The sequence below is a fragment of the Salvelinus namaycush genome, chromosome 21 (genome assembly GCF_016432855.1).
Source record: "Salvelinus namaycush isolate Seneca chromosome 21, SaNama_1.0, whole genome shotgun sequence".
NCBI lineage: Eukaryota > Metazoa > Chordata > Actinopteri > Salmoniformes > Salmonidae > Salvelinus > Salvelinus namaycush.
The window spans coordinates 46,682,077-46,701,333 of NC_052327.1; the positions used below are offsets into that span (position 1 = coordinate 46,682,077).

At 48.0% G+C, this 19,257-nt stretch overlaps 1 protein-coding gene across 1 annotated transcript in view; it reads left to right on the top strand.

Annotated features, from left to right (window-relative positions):
- LOC120066429 (homeodomain-interacting protein kinase 2-like) overlaps nucleotides 1-19,257 on the top strand; it is a 134,655-nt gene that overhangs the window by 87,110 nt on the left and 28,288 nt on the right. The window contains exons 3-5 of the mRNA XM_039017789.1: nucleotides 4,753-4,876; nucleotides 7,197-7,319; nucleotides 9,397-9,483. Coding sequence (XP_038873717.1) covers nucleotides 4,753-4,876; nucleotides 7,197-7,319; nucleotides 9,397-9,483 — 334 coding nt within the window. The remainder of the gene's footprint in view (nucleotides 1-4,752; nucleotides 4,877-7,196; nucleotides 7,320-9,396; nucleotides 9,484-19,257) is intronic.

The window sequence follows — 19,257 nt, forward strand, 5'->3', positions numbered from 1 at the left end:
GGATGCATCCTGACGTGCCCACTGCCCATGATGTCAGAGCCGGGAATAGCAGCTGTAGTGCAGTGCGTGGGTATGGGTGGAGGGTCCAGGAGGAGAGGAGATGGGCGCTGCTCGCCTGTCTACCCACCCGCCTGGTCTGCCTGCCCTAGTTTAGGGGGGCAGAAGAAAGGCCCCCTTCATTTATTGTGGTGGGGTTGTGCCATCACTGTAGCTCCCAGGGGACCGGCCTCATCAATGAGAGGCCAGCTGGGAGGATGTCACAGCGCCCCTCCCCCCACATACAGTACTGTAGCAAGGATTGTACCAGTTTGCCTGCCACATGCATGACTCCACCTCCTCAGAGTGTTGTGGTCCGGTCCAGCTTGTTCGCTGCTGTCTATGTGTTAGATGAGGTATAGTTTAGAGCTGTTACATTGGTGGTGGGGTTTCTGTGCCACTGCTTATGGAGTGGTGTCAACGGAACTTTCCAGAAGAGAATGGCTATGTGTTCACAAATGCTGTATCTAATAGGGCTACTCTGATAAAGACATACTTTATGGCATCTTTGTATTGGCCTTGCACTGCAAAGTGACACCACCCTCTAGTGCAAACTTCACAATCTGAGTGTGTGTGTGTGTGTGTGTGTGTGTGTGTGTGTGTGTGTGTGTGTGTGTGTGTGTGTGTGTGTGTGTGTGTGTGTGTGTGTGTGTGTGTGTGTGTGTGTGTACGTGTGTACGTAGCTGAGGTTTGCATGCAGCTCTGCTCATAAAGCACCAGGATGTGGTGAGCAGTTAACACCTGACTGCCTGGCATTTTCCATTTGACTGTTTTACCCACAACCTTTATTCCATCTCCTGTATTGACCACTACTATCTATGACCTCTTATGGAGCACTGCTGTAACCCTAGCTGTAGGGCTCATACCTTTACACTATCTATGTGCTAAAGGAGACAGAATCCTGCTTCTGTGTCCTTAAGGAGAGTGTAGGAGGAGAGGAGTGAAGGAAGGAAGGAAGGCGTGAAGGAAGAAAAGGAGGAGAGGAGTGAAGGAAGGAAAGAGGGAGAAGAGGAGAGGTGTGTGAGCTGCACAGATGTGTGTTTACCAGGGCCTGCATCAGCAGCAGCTGCTGTGTTTTGCATGCCACGGAAGCAGTGAGGAGATTTGCATTACTGGTTTGATTTCATGAACGTGATCGTTGTGTTGGGTTAGCAGGGAGGGATGGAGTGCAGCTGGACCTCAGTGAGACCAGGGCAGTGGAATCATTGAAAAGGGCCTGGATCGAGGAGCTGCTGCCGGAAACTGATCCAAGCATAACATCATCAGCTCTAATGGACCTGAACATGACACACAGACACACACACACACACACACACACACACACACACACACACACACACACACACACACACACACACACACACACACACACACACACACACACACACACACACACACACAGATAGACACATACACACACACACAAACCCCCTCCACACACACACACAGCTAAAGATGCAGGAATAATTGCTCTCTAATTTAAATAGGATGGTCCAAAGCTGACTGTTATAAAAACCCACAGTTCCATGACATCAAACGTGGCTCACAGTCAACCATGGAAAAGAACATTGAGGCCGGCGCAGACCATTTCCCCATGATTGGTTGTTGTATCATATTAATTTCATGCTAAACAGACGCTAATATTCCAGGGAGATTGGTAATGCATGGGAGGGGAGCGGTGCTGCTGTAACCTCTAGGAAGGATCTTGTGGGAGTAGAAGGTTCTGTGACCTGAGTGTTGGGAGCACTGGGGGCCTGAGGTGTCTGATACAGTATACTTATGCAAATAGAGGGCGTGTGTGTGCGTGTGTGCGTGTGTGTGTGTACTAATCAGAGAGCAAAGACCCCTAAGTCTCTCTGGGGAAACCGGAAACTGTACACAGTTAGGGGAAGGGTGTCACATTAGTGTGTGTGTATGCAATAACAGCTTATCTTCAGCAACGGAAAGTTACAAAGTAGTTTTCCATAAGCTTGGCTATTTGCCGAGCTTATGTCAGCCAGAACCACAGTATCTATTTTGTCTGGTTAGTGTGTGTGTGTGTGTGTGTGTGTGTGTGTGTGTGTGTGTGTGTGTGTGTGTGTGTGTGTGTGTGTGTGTGTGTGTGTGTGTGTGTGTGTGTGCCTGGGTGTGTGTGTGTGTGCCTGGGTGTGTTTGCGCGTGTGTGTGAGCCTCTGCATCCCTCATTGTAAAGCTCCTAACCTCATACCTCTCTAAAGAGAAAGCCCATGCAGTTTGAAGAGGGAGTATTGTGATGACTGACCCTGGCTCATAGCTCAGGTTCCCTCCCTTACTCCCCTCAGCACACAGTGTCCTGCCCAGTGCTATCTGCTCTGGCAACCCACAATAGATGGCCCAGCTCATTGTGTGTTGAGTGTGTAATATAACCCTCCTTCAGACTCGTTTGGGGGTGTTGTCCCGGTGTGTTTTTGTGATGTGTTGTCTTGGTGTGTTGTCGTTTTGGTGTGTTGTCGTGGTATGTTGTCGTGTTGTGTTGTAATGTGTTTTCTTGGTGTGTTGTGTTGTCGGGGAGTGTTGTCTTGGTGTGTTGTCTTGGTGTGTTGTCGGGGTGTGTTGTCTTGGTGTGTTGTCGGGGTGTGTTGTCGTGTTTTCTCAGTGTGTTGTTGTGTTGTCTTGGTGTGTTGTCTTGGCGTGGTGTCGAGGTGTGTTGTGGTGGTGTGTGGTCTTGGTGTGTTGTCGGGGTGTGTTGTCTTGGTGTGTTGTTGTGGTGTGTTGTCGTGGTGTGTTGTTGTTATGTGTTGTCTTGGTGTGTTGTTGTGGTGTGTTCTACCGCTGCCCCAAGAACCACCCTGTGCATTTACTGAGCCCTCTCCTTGTTAGGTTCACTGGAGAGGCTACATCTCTCTCTCTCTCTCTCTCTCTCTCTCTCTCTCTCTCTCTCTCTCTCTCGCTCTCGCTCTCTCTCTCATTCGCTAGATATCCCTGTGTCTGCCACCGTGATAAAGCTTGGTCCCAGCTGTTTCTCACAATGTTAAACCTGCCATCTCTTTCACAAATAGACAAGTGAGGAAGGTCCGAGAAGAGAGAAGTCTGAGTCCCATGTGGCAAATGTGATCAGATTCCCTCCACTGCCACTCCCCTCCCCCAGTCCCATAGAGCCCTGCTCTTAGCCCTGCTCTTATCCACATTGTCTGGGCCTGTCCAGCACGCTCCCAGCAAGGAGTTACTTCTCTGTCTCCCTCTCAGGCTGCCTTGGAGCCTGCGCTCCTCCGCTCCTCTCCTCTCGCCCCGTTGTCATGACCACCACAGGCAGGGAATTCGGCAAGGATCAGCCTAAAGCTCAGAGAATTCTTGTCACGCCATTAAAATGTATCACTGATAATGTTCCTCTAGTGTGTGTGTATTTATGTTTGTGCGTGCGCGCGTGCGTGCGTGTTTGTGTGTGTCACAGTGAGTTTCCCTCATTGGGGACCGAGGCAGTCTGCGTAGTAATTGAAATGCTCATCAGAGACTTCAGCTCAGTGGACTGCATAATAATCTATCTGGTCTAGTGTAACAGAGCTCATGGTGAGTCCACAATAAAAGGGATCATTTTCTAAATCGTTTGTCAGTCGTGGCATTCGTATAACAGAGACAGTGATTTTCTTGCTGTTCAGTGCTCACTCAGACCCAGTTATTTATCAGTGGCAGTCGGGAAGTGTCCACTTGGCCCCTGTGTTTTGTAAAGGACCAGAAGTCTAGGAACCTGGTTACCAGGCTCTGGGGTTTTTAACTGGCCTTTGCAAACGGCCCGGAGTCGGAGTTGCTCTGGCTCTGTGGATATATATGTTGATTTTATTTTTCATGGCAGCATAATTGATTCCACATAGGGCCACTGTAACCAAGCCCCATCTTCTTCCCTAGATTACCCTCCCACTCTCCCCTCCCCCATATTTTATCCCAGAAACCAGACTCCCCAAGGTTTGGGCATCCTGATTTGCTCTTGCACGGCTATCAATCAATTAGCTCCGGCCCCCCCCACGGTCAGCACTAAGATCAGCAGCGTGACTGCCAGTTCCATATGAAGGAGAATCAAAGAAAACAAAGTCCTTCAACTTTTCTCTAAGCTTCTCTAAACAAGTGAGGTGTTTGCATTAAAGGCCTGAGAACTGGTCTGAGATCAGTGTAAGATAACATATCAGGGAATGACAGGCTGATTGATTAGTTTATTTTGTGCGGGACGTTAAGACTGCTGCTGGCAATGTAATCTAATTAAGTTTGTTTTGGGAATGTTTTGAATAGAGGCCCAGTTTGCTGATGTCTTGGGAGGGTTAGCTGCTGCTCCTAACACTGAAGAAAAGGAATGTCACTCATTTGTTCGCTTCTCCCAGATGAGATCTTTCATTAAAGTTAGTGTTACATCAACACATTGTGTTATGACATGGGCCGGGATTTAATCCAACGCAGGGCCGGGACTTAATAAGAACCTGCACACAGCAATAGACTTTTAAAAGCTATTTCCCCGACATTTATGGAGATCATGTTCGCTGTAAACGCGAAGTTAGCTCAAGCAGAAAAGTAAATCGCAGTGCACAGGTCGTTTATCTGCAATTGTTTGAATCTCTGTCATGGTCTTTTCCAGGTTAGATACAATGTGCGGTCAGTTCCATAACTCATACAGGTTCCCCTTCTTGACCCATTGCTTACCTTACAGAAATACTCTGGCCTGTATCTAACCATGCTGTCTCTCTCTCTCTCCCTCCCTCTCTCTCTCCTCAGAGCTCCGGAGATCATCCTGGGCCTGCCCTTCTGTGAGGCCATCGACATGTGGTCCCTGGGCTGTGTCATTGCTGAGCTCTTCCTAGGCTGGCCCCTCTACCCAGGGGCCTCCGAGTACGACCAGGTAGGTCTGAGGGTCTGCCCATAGGGGGTGACAATCTGAAAGATAATGAGTGATGCCTAAATGAGAGAAAGCATCCAAGACAAGAACTAGAAGAAGTTGTTTCTGAATGCTACAATAAACAGGAAATGCAATCAATCAAGGTGTGCATTTTGCAACAGTGACGTACTAAGAGTTATTACTGCTTTCACATAGGATTTATGGTATTTTGCCTGTAGAAAGAATTGGGCAATGTTTATATGACCCCTTACAAACAGGCCCATTTTGACCAGATTCTTGCCTGCATATGCCTTTTATATCTCCCGCATGCATCACTGGTGATGAGTGGTAGTAGTGGTGTGCAGATGTGGGTAGGCATCTATTTTAATAAATCCATTGAATATACACCATCAAAAATAAATCCAATATTAATTTGTTTAGACAGGTCCTAAGAAACATTATAAGACTAATAAAATGTAAATAATCCACTTGTTAAACTCCATAACATGCTGGCTAAATGTTGTAATAAATGAGCCAACCAGACAAGATGATCATGAGCAGCACTCACTTCAACGTAGCTAACATTTCCCCTGTCTAACCAATATCCAAACAAAGATTCTGTGAAAACTCAAATCTGACATTGATTGTCTGAAAGCAGTGCGATGGTGCTGTCCCAATCAAAACGGTGCTGAAATTATAATCTAGTTGGCGGGTAGGCTATTGCTTAAAATGTACAGTATTACATAGATTGGAGGACTTTGGGAGTTTCAGTAAGCAACATTTTGATACATGCCTTCAATTGCGTTAGCCTACTTTATTCCAATATTTTTGTAATTCAGTTATATTTATTCCCACAGTAATTCTTTATGGATCCATCAAGTTGTGGTTCAGAAAACAGTGCATGCTTAGTGGTTGGCTGTGACATGAAGTGACATGCCTCGCAAAGTTTAGAACTGGCAAGACAATGGTTAACTGGTCCTGCCTAGCAATCATCAAGAGTTTAAGAGCGTAGTGTGTGCCAATCCCGCCTCAGCATTACAGATACGTTTCATACTAAGCCGTAGGCAGAACTTTACTGAAATGATTACTAGGTCGTTAGGTGAAAATAAATGTTTCGGCTTTGATAGCGGCAATACCTTTCAGGTAAGGAAAAGGCGGAAAAAAGTTGGCAGTATGGTAAAGTTGACAGAAAAACGTCTTAGTATGAAAGGTATATAAGAGTCACTAGTCCACTTCAAGACCAGTCCTAAGATATCACTAGAAGTCAATGTCACAATTTAGTGTAAGTTAGAAGTTAGGGATGGGGAGAGCATCAATTTGAGAGCTTTGCAAATTAGAGTTGCTCTTAGATATGTTTCAGCACGGGTGAAAAAAAACAGCTTGATTTGCTCTGAGAGATGGAGCAACACTCGCCCAAGGCTTTCCCATAGAGCCTAATGTGAGTTTGTTAAAGAGAGAGAGAGAGAGAGAGAGAGAGAGAGAGAGAGAGAGAGAGAGAGAAGAGAGAGAGAGAGAGAAGAGAGAGAGAGAAAGAGAGAGAGAGGAGAGAGAGTGAGAGATGATGGAGAGAGAGATAGAAAGAGAAGAGGAGGAACAGAAAGAGAGAGATGAGCGGAACAGAGAGATGTGTTGCTCTGGAGCACCAGAGCGCTGCTAATTGGGGCGAGTGACTCAGTGGCATCTGCTGGGATAAACAGAGAGGTTGCAGAGGGATCAGGAGCTGCCTGTCTGTCGGGGGAGACGAGACACCACACAGACACAAACAGAGACGCATGCATGCACACACACGCACTCACACACACACACAGGCCTCAATCCTATCACTCACATAACAGGACTAACCATACACAGTACACACAGGAACCCAGGCAACATCTGATATTGCCTGACATCAGATCTCTCCAGGTGTTTTTCTTGGGTGAAAACTCATGGCCAGTAATACATCACAGTTAGGGCAGAGTTTTTCCTGACCACATGACCTCACCAGGTTGACCCTGCTGTGAAAATGTGTCACATCTAATGTATAACACAACCTTGTCACACACTGTCATTTTATTAATAATGGATGATACTGCATCAGTATGGGTCTAAGCATATTCCCTCTGCAGTGAACATATTGGGGAGTTATGATTATTATAGCATAATCACCCCAATGATTTCCCCCAGCAATGATTTTCTAACTCTCACTAAGATTTTCAGTTAAATCAATTTGCCTCAAAAGGGCAAAACAATATCCAATTAATCGTGCCTTATTTTGCATGTCTTCATTTTAATGCTGTTTGGCTGATTGTGTGAAACTCTGAATGCATAGTTGATGTGTTATTTGATATTTGTCCTCCTGTAGATCCGATACATCTCTCAGACACAGGGGCTGCCTGCGGAGTACCTCCTGAGTGCAGGGACTAAGACTACCAGATTCTTCAACAGAGACACAGACTCTACCAACTACCCCCTGTGGAGGCTGAAGGTAGGCCTGTAGCACACACACACACACACACACACACACACACACACACACACACACACACACACACACACACACACACACACACACACACACACACACACACACACACACACACACACACACACACACAGACAGACAGACAGAAACACACACACTTGAGAAATACTAATTATGATTGCCCTTTTGTTGCACCAAAACTTTCCATATAGATCAAAAGAGCAGTTAGGTTTCACAGAGCGTTGTTCCAGAGGAGTCGATACTGTACAACTATAGAAGCCCATTGTGAGGCATTCACAGGACAGACTCAACGCTGGCTCTAAACAAAGTGAAAGCCTAATGACAGCTACATGGATTTGTTTGAGAGGATTTGGTAACTGGAACTGGGTCTGGCGAATCGAGCTCAGGGGGATGTCTCTTCACACGTGTACACACGCACGCGCTCGCGCACACACACACACACACACACACACCTCTATGCAGGGACTCAGTGGAGCTGGCCGGATTTTTAAAATGTCTTGTGTCATGTGGCGGATCTGCAGACATAGTTTAGTATTGCACGTCCTGACTCCACAATACTAATATCTCCGCTGGATACAGCTATATTCACTGCTCCACTGCACTTAGTGATGTTCTCTTCCAAGATTGATCAGGTCTCAACACGAGTGTGTCTTAAATAGCACCTTAGTGCCTATAAAGTGCACTATTTTTTGACCCTGTTCTAAGGTAGTGCACTATATAGGGAATAGGCTAGGGGTGCACGACGTTGGCAAATAATCTAATTACGTTTTTTTACCAAATATTGCGAAATTAAATGTGTGTTCAGATTCTATAGTTGGTGTTGTTTGGCATGACAACTAATGAAAAAGTCAGGTACAGTAGAAGTTGTTGTGACAGGGTAGAAACCAAAGTGTTGGTCAGAGTTTCCCAGGGGACCCTTATTACATTTGAATGTTACATTCATGGCATAAAAAAAAGTGCAGTCTCTTGCGATGTGGATATTCCACATGTCAATATTGCAATTTCAATTAAAATGTAATTATTTGTGAAGCCCTAGAATAGGGTACCATTTAGGACACGTCTTAGTTCTTATCCGTACAAAATGACGCACAACAATACCACATTGACATCCAATAATATAGCGTGCTCCTTGCATACTAATGTTGACCTTTCAGTAAGTTTGGATGATAACAACCTGTCTGTTTTAAAGTGTGTTTGTGTGTGTGCTTGTGTGTGTGAACGTGTATGTGTGTGTGTGCATGTGTGCTCTCAAGTTATACAAGAGCCTGTCACAGACAAGTTATTACTTTGTATATTATAACACGGCTGCAACTGCGTCTTTTTCCATGGTTGTTGGCATGTGGAAAATCGAATAGCTAGCAACCAACAACTTTTTCCCCTTCACTGAGTCAGACACAGGGATAGGTTTGTCAGAGGGATTGCTAAGCTTCGCTTCGATCTTGGCTTGCCATGTTTTTCCATTTGACAGCAACCGTGAACATTATGATACTGTAATACTACAGTGTGTTTTGTCAGAGAGTTTTCCTCTGCTAATAGGTCTGTAAGATTATTGTGGGTGTGTATGTGTATTTGTGTGTTTCCGTGTGTATATGTGTGTCCCTGCCTGTGTGTGTGTGTCCATGCGCACGTTTGTGTGTGTGTGAGCACAGATGTGTGTGTATTCCACCACGCCAGCCCTGCTCCCCAGACATGGCTGTTTGATTAGAGTTTGTGTGTTACCCCAGGGTTGCTAAAAGGGCAAGCTCAGTCCTGCTAGCTAGCTCAGTCCTGTTAGCTTGCTCAGTACTGCCAGCTTGCTCAGTGCTGCCAACTTGCTCATTCCTGCTAGCTAGCTCAGTCCTGCTAGCTAGCTCAGTCCTGCTAGCTAGCTCAGTCCTGCTAGCTAGCTCAGTCCTGCTAGCTTGCACAGTCCTGCTAGCTTGCACAGTCCTGCTAGCTTGCTCAGTCCTGCTGCTGGTTAACATGAATCTGTAATGAGGGAAATGTAAATATTTTCAGAGACTAGAGGAACTCTGATGGGAACTGAATGGAACATCTGCTTCTTGTCTTCTCTCCACAGACACCAGAGGACCATGAGGGAGAGACGGTGATCAAGTCCAAGGAGGCCCGGAAGTACATCTTTAACTGCCTGGATGATATGGCTCAGGTTCAGAGCACTGTATATACAATACACACACACACACACACACACACACACACACACACACACACACACACACACACACACACACACACACACACACACACACACACACACACACACACACACACACACACCCTCAGGCAGCAGACACCCCAATGCATATGCAGTTAGTCTCAAGAGGGAAATGAAAGCAGCTGCACTCTGACCGAAACCCTTCCTCATTTCTGATTCTTCTTTTCTTCTTAATAAATGACAGACCAATATCGGAGTCGAGCATGTGGTCAACTCGGTCACAGTCTTTGATGTGTGTAGTTTGCTTTCTTATTTAAGCTGAGTAGAATGTTGTGGCCATCCCCTAATTGGATGCGTCTGTGTAGTACATGTACACAACATGACAGAGAAGGCTAGAGGAGCTGCAGTGTGGGAACCCAGACAGTGTTGTGTCTATGACTCAGCAAGTTAGCCTTTAGCCCTATGCTAGGTTGTATTCATTAGTAAAAAGAAAATCGGTGTTTCTTGTTGGATAAGTCCAGGTAGTAGAGGACACATTACAATGTTAAGTAACCAGAAAGTGACTCATACCCAACCCTGGTGTGGAAAGCACTGTCAACAGACAGCTTATATGTTATGTCACTCGTCTCATAACTTGTCTCCTCTCCCTAATGCTCATTCTGATCACGGTGGGAAAGTTGACATAGACCTATACACATTTAGCAGATTATGATGATATGATAGTGTCTCTGTCCATATTTTGTTATTACTGTCACCCGCCCAAACATACTCGTTTTTCCAGCACACATACAGTACATACAGGTAATGACGCATAGAAACCCTGATACATTTCCCAGGCATCTAAAATGTCTTGTTTCTTCAAGGGAGGATAAGGAGCTGTCAATGTACATGACCATTTAAGTCAGGTAATATGACTGCAGTTTCCTCCACACACACACACAACACACAACACGCACACAGTCTGGCACAAAAAGCCCTTGGGATCCTCCACCTCATGCAAACCTACACATGTGTTCACTTCACTGTTGTCCCATCTGGCCTATTAGAGTTGACCTGTGCCCAGCCAGAGTGCTCCAGGTCTGGCATAGCATGCATAGCGTGCAGCCACAGAGGCAGCGGTGCTCAGTGAAGTTAGTGCCTCTGCCTGAGCTAGTTTAGGAGGCCATACCTCCAAGCTGCTCCTACTCCCAGTCACAAAACAGTGGTCTAATGAAATCAACATGCACAGGCCAGATCACCAGGGTCAGCACTCACTCTGATCCTCTCTGACCCATACTACGCTCACACACACACACACACACATGCAAGCGTACACACACTGACACACAAGGTTACTGAAAGAAACAGTAGACTGAGAGCCAGTCCTAATGAAGAGAATCTCAGGCTCAGAATCCAGGGCTAGATAAATAAATAAGCAGTGTGGACATCTGTCTTCATTTGTGTAATGGACGATAGCTGAAGGCACAGAGGGACTGGAGAGAGAGATTTGGGTCAGTTACCGGGACGTCTGCCCATGTTGAGATTGTTGTGGCCTCCATACTGTCGTGGGAAATGTGGGGAGAACTTAAAGTTCTGGAGGACCCATCTCCGATCCCTTTTTAGGACCAGCTGTCACGTTCGTCATAATGATGAGACCAAGGCGCAGCGTGAGTAGAGTTCCACATAATTTTAATAAACTGAAACTCACCTAACAAAACAACCAACCGAAACGTGACGCTACTGATGTGCACTAAGGCAACTAAACATAGACAAGATCCCACAACACAAATGAGGACAATGGCTACCTAAATATGATCCCCAATCAGAGACAACGATAAACAGCTGTCTCTGATTGGGAACCATATCAGGCCAACATAGACATACAAAACCCCCTAGACATACAAAAACTAGAGTACCCACCCTAGTCATACCCTGACCTAACCAAAATATATAGAAAAACAGAGATATCTAAGGTCAGGCCGTGACACCAACTGAACTGAATGGAGCCTGATGGAGGTCTAAAGAGAATTAGGGAGGGCAAGACATCTGGGTGGTGAGTACATTTTAACCACACCACTTTGAGACCCAGCATGACTTTACAATAACGTTACTGACAGTGAAGCAATCGCTGAAATACAAGCGTACTGCTCCTCACGTTCAGTTTCACTTAAGCTACTCTCTCTTGCCTCTGAGTATTATTACTGACCTCAACCCAAATGTGATGCTGTTGGTTTTCCCTCAGCACTTAAGTTGTCCAACATTAAACCTGATGTTTTAAACTAGAGTTTTGTAGTTGTTCGTTACAGATCACAGTTTTGCAATGATTAACTCCACCTCTCCTCGGGTACAGGAAGCCGGATGTGTCCCAGTGCTGCTTGGACATCTTCTGTCCTGTCCTCATGTTCTCTAGTGCCATATCATGTCACAGCCCTCAGCAGCATAGAAATAGATTATGTTTCTATAATAGCATCTCCTGTCCTGTTTTTGTGTTGTGGAGTGCCATGTCACAGATCCTCAGCAGCATAGAAATATAATTACTAGATTCTAGATTATATTCTATGATAGCAGATGTGTCTCTGAAGAAGTGGAAAAAGTACCCAATTGTCATTCTTGAGTAAAAGTAAAGATACCTTAATAGAAAATGACTTAATTAAAAGTAAAAGTCACCCTGTAAAATACATGCATTTACAGACACTCGTCTTTTTTTAAATAATGGCGCCGGAGGGAATAGCTACCGTTTTACGGGCTCCTAACCAACTGTGCTATTTTTTTTCTCTCGCATTGTTTGTAACTTACTTTGTTCATAATGTTGCTGCTACCGTCTCTTATGACCGAAAACTGGACGAAGATTTTTTCTTTAATGAGTCCGACACAAAGGATATACTGCTTCTCCGAGACCAGGCCCAAATCCCTGCCACGCTGATCCTCAACACTGGGGCCCTTCAGGGGTGCGTGCTTAGTCCCCTCCTGTACTCCCTGTTCACCCACAGCTGCGTGGCCAGGTGCGACTCCAACACCGTCATTAAGTATGCTGGTGTCCACATCCCCAACAAACTATTATGGTCCAAACACTCAGGAGACATGGGTCCCCAGATCCTCAAAACGTTGCACCATCGAGAGCATCCTGACCGGTTGCATCTTAAGGGTATGGCAACTGCCCGGCATCTGACCGCAAGGCGCTACAGAGGGTAGTGCGTACAGGCCAGTACATCAATGGGGCCAAGCTTCCTGCCATCCAGGACCTATATACTAGTCGATGTCAGAGGAAGGCCCAAAAAATTGTTTAAGACTCCAGTCACCCAAGTCATAGACTGTTGTCTCTGCTACTGCACGGCAAGTGGTACCGGAGCGCCAAGTCTAGGACCAAAAGGCTCCTTAAAAGCTTCTACCCCCAAACCACAAGACAGCTGTACAATTGATCAAATGGCCACCTGGACTGTTTAGATTGCCCCACCCCCCTTTTGTTTTTGCACTGCTGCTACTCGTTGTTTATTATCTTTGCATAGTCACTTTACCCCTACCTACACGTACAAATCAAATCAAATTTATTTATAAAGCCCTTCTTACATCAGCTGATATCTCAAAGTGCTGTACAGAAACCCAGCCTAAAACCCCAAACAGCAAGCAATGCAGGTGTAGAAGCACGGTGGCTAGGAAAAACTCCCTAGAAAGGCCAGAACCTAGGAAGAAACCTAGAGAGGAACCAGGCTATGAGGGGTGGCCAGTCCTCTTCTGGCTGTGCCGGGTGGAGATTATAAGAGAACATGGCCAAGATGTTCAAATGTTCATAGGTGACCAGCAGGGTCAAATAATAATAATCACAGTGGATGTCGAGGGTGCAACAGGTCAGCACCTCAGGAGTAAATGTAAGTTGGCTTTTCATAGCCGATCATTCAGAGTATCTCTACTGCTCCTGCTGTCTCTAGAGAGTTGAAAACAGCAGGTCTGGGACAGGTAGCAGGTCTGGGACAGGTAGCAGGTCTGGGACAGGTAGAACGTCCGGTGAACAGGTCAGGATTCCATAGCCGCAGGCAGGACAGTTGAAACTGGAGCAACAGCACGGCCAGGTGGACTGGGGACAGCAAGGAGTCATCAGGCCAGATAGTCCTGAGGCATGGTCCTAGGGCTCAGGTCCTCCGAGAGAGAGAGAGAAAGAAAGAGAGAGAGTTAGAGAGAGCATACTTAAATTCACACAGGACACCGGATAAGACAGGAGAAATATTCCAGATATAACAGACTGGCCCTAGCCCCCCGACACATAAACTACTACAGCATAAATACTGGAGGCTGAGACAGAACAAATTGTTCAAATTACCTCGACTAACCTGTACCCCCGCACATTGACTTGTATGTACCCCCTGTATATAGCCTCGTTATTGTTATTTTATTGTGTTACTTTTTATAAATTTTTTGACCTTAGTTAATTAGTAAATATTTTCTTAACTCTATTTCTTGAACTGCATTGTTGGTTAAGGGCTTGTAAGTAAGCACAATTTGATTTGAATATAGGACTATACTCAATGTTGTAACGTTCGTTCTCCTCCTCATCATCTGAGGAGGAGCATGGATCGGACCAATATGCAGCGTAGTTTGAAGACATAATGATTTATTTAAAGAAAGACGAACTCGAAGCACACTTGATAAATTACAAAATAACAAACGACGTAAACAGACCTGAACATGAGAACTTACAGACAACGAAGAACGCACAAACAGGAACAAACTAACAAACGAAACAGTCCCGTGTGGCACAAACACTGACACAGGAACAATCACCCACAAACAAACAGTGTGAACAGCCTACCTAAATATGGTTCTCAATCAGAGGAAACGTAAAACACCTGCCCCTGATTGAGAACCATATCAGGCTAATTGAAAAGAACCCAACATAGAAACACATAACATAGAATGCCCACCCAGCTCACGTCCTGACCATACTAAACAAAGACAAAATAAAGGAAATAAGGTCAGGAACGTGACAAATGTTTTAGTTTTTTGTGTTGTGGCAGGATAAAGAGAAGTGATGATTATGCTAAAAGTCTTCCACTGCTTTGCTGCTCTTGAACTTAATTATCAAGCACACTCCTATGGAGACATTGCTCTCTCTGCATTTAATCAATGCACTACAATACCTATGCATGGTATTCTCTGTAACATTCAAATACGTACACATCTACTGTGCTACAGTGTTAGTATGGAGTTAGATTGCCGCGGCAGACATACAGAGGCGAGGCGACACATTTGCAATCTGACCGAGCGCATTTCCCAAAGTCATCTTTCCCTCTTAGAGGACAGTGTGATTATTTCCTCACCTCATTCCAGAGATTATTCCTTTATCACGCCAAGTGATGATGTGCGAGGCGGGGAGGGGTTAGGGACAGAGCCTGAATAACTTGAACGAGAACTGAATCAGATTGGTTGGCGTTTACTGGCTGTAGATCAGATAGTCCCTGTAGCAGGGCTACAGAGATAAGCCGTGTGTCTTTATGAAAAACGGGCCCACTATCTTGTCATGGTAATCCCAATAAACAGCATGCCTATCCCTGACCCTGTCTGTGTCCCTGTCCCCCAGACATAGATATGCCACTGAAGGCTGTGGGCTGCTCCAGATCAGCCTCTGCCTCAGTCTCTGCCCCCTCAGCCTGTGATTCTTCCTCTACCTCCCCCTGCTCAGCCCCTGCTTCTACCTATCTAGCTCTCTCTGCCCCTGCCTTTGCCTCTTTCTCTACCTCTCTCTCTGCCTCTACCTCACTCTCTGCCTCTACCCCCCCTCTGCCTCTACCCCCCCTCAGCCTATACCTCTCTCAGCCTCTACCTCTCTCTCAGCTTCTACCTCTCCCTCTACATCTCTCTCAGCCTCTACCTCACTCTCAGGCTCTACCTCACTCTCAGACTCTACCTATCTCTCTCCTCTACCTCTCTCAGCCTCTACATCTCTCTCAGCCTCTACCTCTCTACCTCTACCTCACTCTCTGCCTCTACCTCTCTCTCAGCCTCTACATTTATCTCTACCTCTCTCTCTACCTCTATCTATCTCTACCTCTACCTCTCTCTCTACCTCTCACTCTACATCTACCTCTCTCTCAGCCTCTACCTCCTTCTCTACCTCTATCTCTGCCTCTACTTCCCTCTCAGAATCTACCTTTCTATCTGCCTCAACCTCTCTCTCAGCCTCTACCTATCTCTCAGCCTTTACCTCTCTCTCTACCTCTCTCTTTTTGTCTACCTCTGTCCCTGCCTCTGTCTCTAAACACTGCTAACTTTCCACCCAAGGAGATTTCTGCTGCACTGCTGTCCAGTGTTTCTCCAAAAACCTCAACCGGAATGGTTAGGACAGATGAACCAACATTATGTTTCGAAAGCAGGCTCCCAGAAGTAATCCAGAATATATGTCTATGTCAGCTCTAGAGGCACTCAGAGGCTGCTCAGAAGGTGTCCTTTATGTCTCTTTTAATAAGCAAACAGCAGTACGTATCAGGTATAATTTTGTGTTTATTTTCACTTCTCGGGCAGTAGATATAACTCTGTGACGGCGCCAGTGAAAGTTAAGTTGCTCCACTCTGCTATGAATACCAGTGGAAATGTTTGTAATGTCAGTAAGGTGCATGGTTATCACTTTGTCCTGTGACACTGATGTCGAAACCCATTACTGTATGTGTTTTTTAATAGTTCTTTAAAAAAAAATGCAGTGTTTTTCCTGTTGTTTGCAGCAACACTCAGCCTGCCTCTGAAATGGCACCCTATTCACTATATAGTGCACTACTTTTGACTAGGCCCCATAGGGCTCTAGTCAAAAGTAGTGCACTATATACAGCGGGGCAAAAAAGTATTTAGTCAGCCACCAATTGTGCAAGTTCTCCCACTTAAAAAGATGAGAGAGGCCTGTAATTTTCATCATAGGTACACTTCAACTATGACAGACAAAATTGGTTTTTGTTTTCTCCAGAAAATCACATTGTAGGATTTTTTATGAATTTATTGTCACGATCGTTATGAGACGAATGAGTGGACCAAGGCGCAGCGTGGAAAAAAGACATCTTCTTTTAATGAAGAAAAACAAACACTTATTAAACGAACAAAAACAAACGATCGTGAAGCTAAAACGAACTAAGTGCACACATGCAACATAGAACATAGACAATTACCCACAATCACCTAAAGCCTATGGCTGCCTTAAATATGGCTCCCAATCAGAGACAACAATAAACAGCTGTCTCTGATTGAGAACCAAACCAGGCAACCATAGACTTTCTTAAACCTCTCTACTGAACACAACCCCATACACTATACAAAACCCCCTAAATACACACACCCTAAACTAGACAAAACACACAAACATCCCATGTCACACCCTGACCTAACTAAACTAATAAAGAAAATCAATATAACAGAGGCCAGGGTGTGACAGTACCCCCCCCCCCCCCCCCCCCCCAAAGGTGCGGACTCCGGCCGCAAAACCTGACACAGAAGGGGAGGGTCCGGGTGGGCCTTCCTATGGCGGCGGCTCGGGTGCGGGACGTGGACCCCCCTCCACCATAGTCACTACCCGCTTTGGTGGCGCCTCTGGAACGGCGAGTCCCGGACTGAATACCATCCCAGAGGGCGCCACTGGACTGAGGGGCAGCTCCGGACTGAGGGGCAGCTCCGGACTGAGGGGCGGATCCTGGCTGGCAGACGGCTCTGGCGGATCCTGGCTGACTGGCGGCTCTGGCGGATCCTGGCTGGCTGGCGGCTCTGGCGGATCCTGGCTGGCTGGCGGCTCTGGCGGATCCTGGCTGGCTGGCGGCTCTGGCGGATCCTGGCTGGCTGGCGGCTCTGGCGGATCCTGGCTGGCTGGCGGCTCTTGCGGACCCTGGCTGGCTGGCGGCTCTGGCGGACCCTGGCTGGCTGGCGGCTCTGGCGGATCCTGGCTGGCTGGCGGCTCTGGCGGATCCTGGCTGGCTGACGGCTCTGGCGGATCCTGGCTGGCTGACGGCTCTGGCGGATCCTGGCTGGCTGACGGCTCTGGCGGATCATGGCTGGCGGACGGCTCTGGCTGGTCATGGCTGGCGGACGGCTCTGGCTGGTCATGGCTGGCGGACGGCTCTGGCTGGTCATGGCTGGCGGACGGCTCTGGCTGGTCATGGCTGGCGGACGGCTCTGGCTGGTCATGGCTGGCGGGCGGCTCTGGCTGGTCATGGCTGGCGGGCGGCTCTGGCTGGTCATGGCTGGCGGGCGGCTCTGGCTGGTCATGGCTGGCGGGCGGCTCTGGCTGGTCATGGCTGGCGGGCGGCTCTGGCTGGTCATGGCTGGCGGGCGGCTCTGGCTGGTCATGGCTGGCGGGCGGCTCTGGCTGGTCATGGCTGGCGGGCGGCTCTGACGGCTCGGGACAGACGGGCGGCTCTGACGGCTCGGGACAGACGGGCGGCTCTGACGGCTCGGGACAGACGGGCGGCTCTGACGGCTCGGGACAGACGGGCGGCTCTGACGGCTCGGGACAGACGGGCGGCTCTGACGGCTCGGGACAGACGGGCGGCTCTGACGGCTCTGGACAGACGGGCGGCTCTGACGGCTCGGGACAGACGGGCGGCTCTGACGGCTCGGGACAGACGGGCAGCTCTGACGGCTCGGGACAGACGGGCAGCTCTGACGGCTCGGGACAGACGGGCAGCTCTGACGGCTCTGGACAGACGGGCAGCTCTGACGGCTCGGGACAGACGGGCAGCTCTGACGGCTCTGGGCAGACGGACAGTGCAGGCGGCACTGGGCAGACGGCAGACTCTGGCCGGCTGAGGCGCACAGTAGGCCTGGTGCGTGGTACCGGAACTGGAGGTACCGGGCTGAGGACACGCACCTCAAGGCTAGTGCGGGGAGCAGCAACAGGACGCACAGGACTCTGGAGACGCACAGGAGGCTTGGTGCGTGGTGCCGGAACTGGTGGTACCGGGCTGGAGACACGCACCATAGGGCGAGTGCGTGGAGGAGGAACAGGGCTCTGGAGACACACTGGAAGCCTGGTGCGTGGTGTTGGCACTGGTGGTACTGGGCTGGGGCGGGGAGGTGGCGCCGGATATACCGGACCATGCAGGCGTACTGGCTCCCTTGAGCACTGAGCCTGCCCAACCTTACCTGGTTGTATGCTCCCCGTCGCCCGACCAATGCGGGGAGGTGGAATAACCCGCACTGGGCTGTGTAGGCGAACCGGGGACACCATGCGTAAGGCTGGTGCCATGTATGCCGGCGCGAGGAGACGCACTGGAGACCAGACGCGTTGAGCCGGCTTCATGGCACCTGGCTCAATATTCAATCTAGCCCTGCCAGTGCGGGGAGGTGGAATAACCCGCACCGGGCTATGCACACGTACAGGAGACACCATGCGCTCTACCGCATAACACGGTGTCTGCCCGTACTCTCGCACTCCACGGTAAGCATAGGGAGTTGGCGCAGGTCTCCTACCTGACTTCGCCACACTCCCTTGTAGCCGCCCCCCTAAGAAATCTTTGGGTTTTACTCACGGGCTTCCAGCCTTGCTTCCGTGCTGCCTCCTCATATCGCCTCCTCTCGGCTTTAGCTGCCTCCAGCTCTTCACGAGGGAGGCGATATTCTCCCGGTTGTGCCCAAGGTCCCTTACCATCCAGTATCTCCTCCCAAGTCCAAGAATCCTGTGTATATAGCTCCTGCTGCTGCTTGACACGCTGCTTGGTCCTTTTTTGGTGGGTAATTCTGTCACGATCGTTATGAGACGAATGAGTGGACCAAGGCGCAGCGTGGAAAAAAGACATCTTCTTTTAATGAAGAAAAACAAAC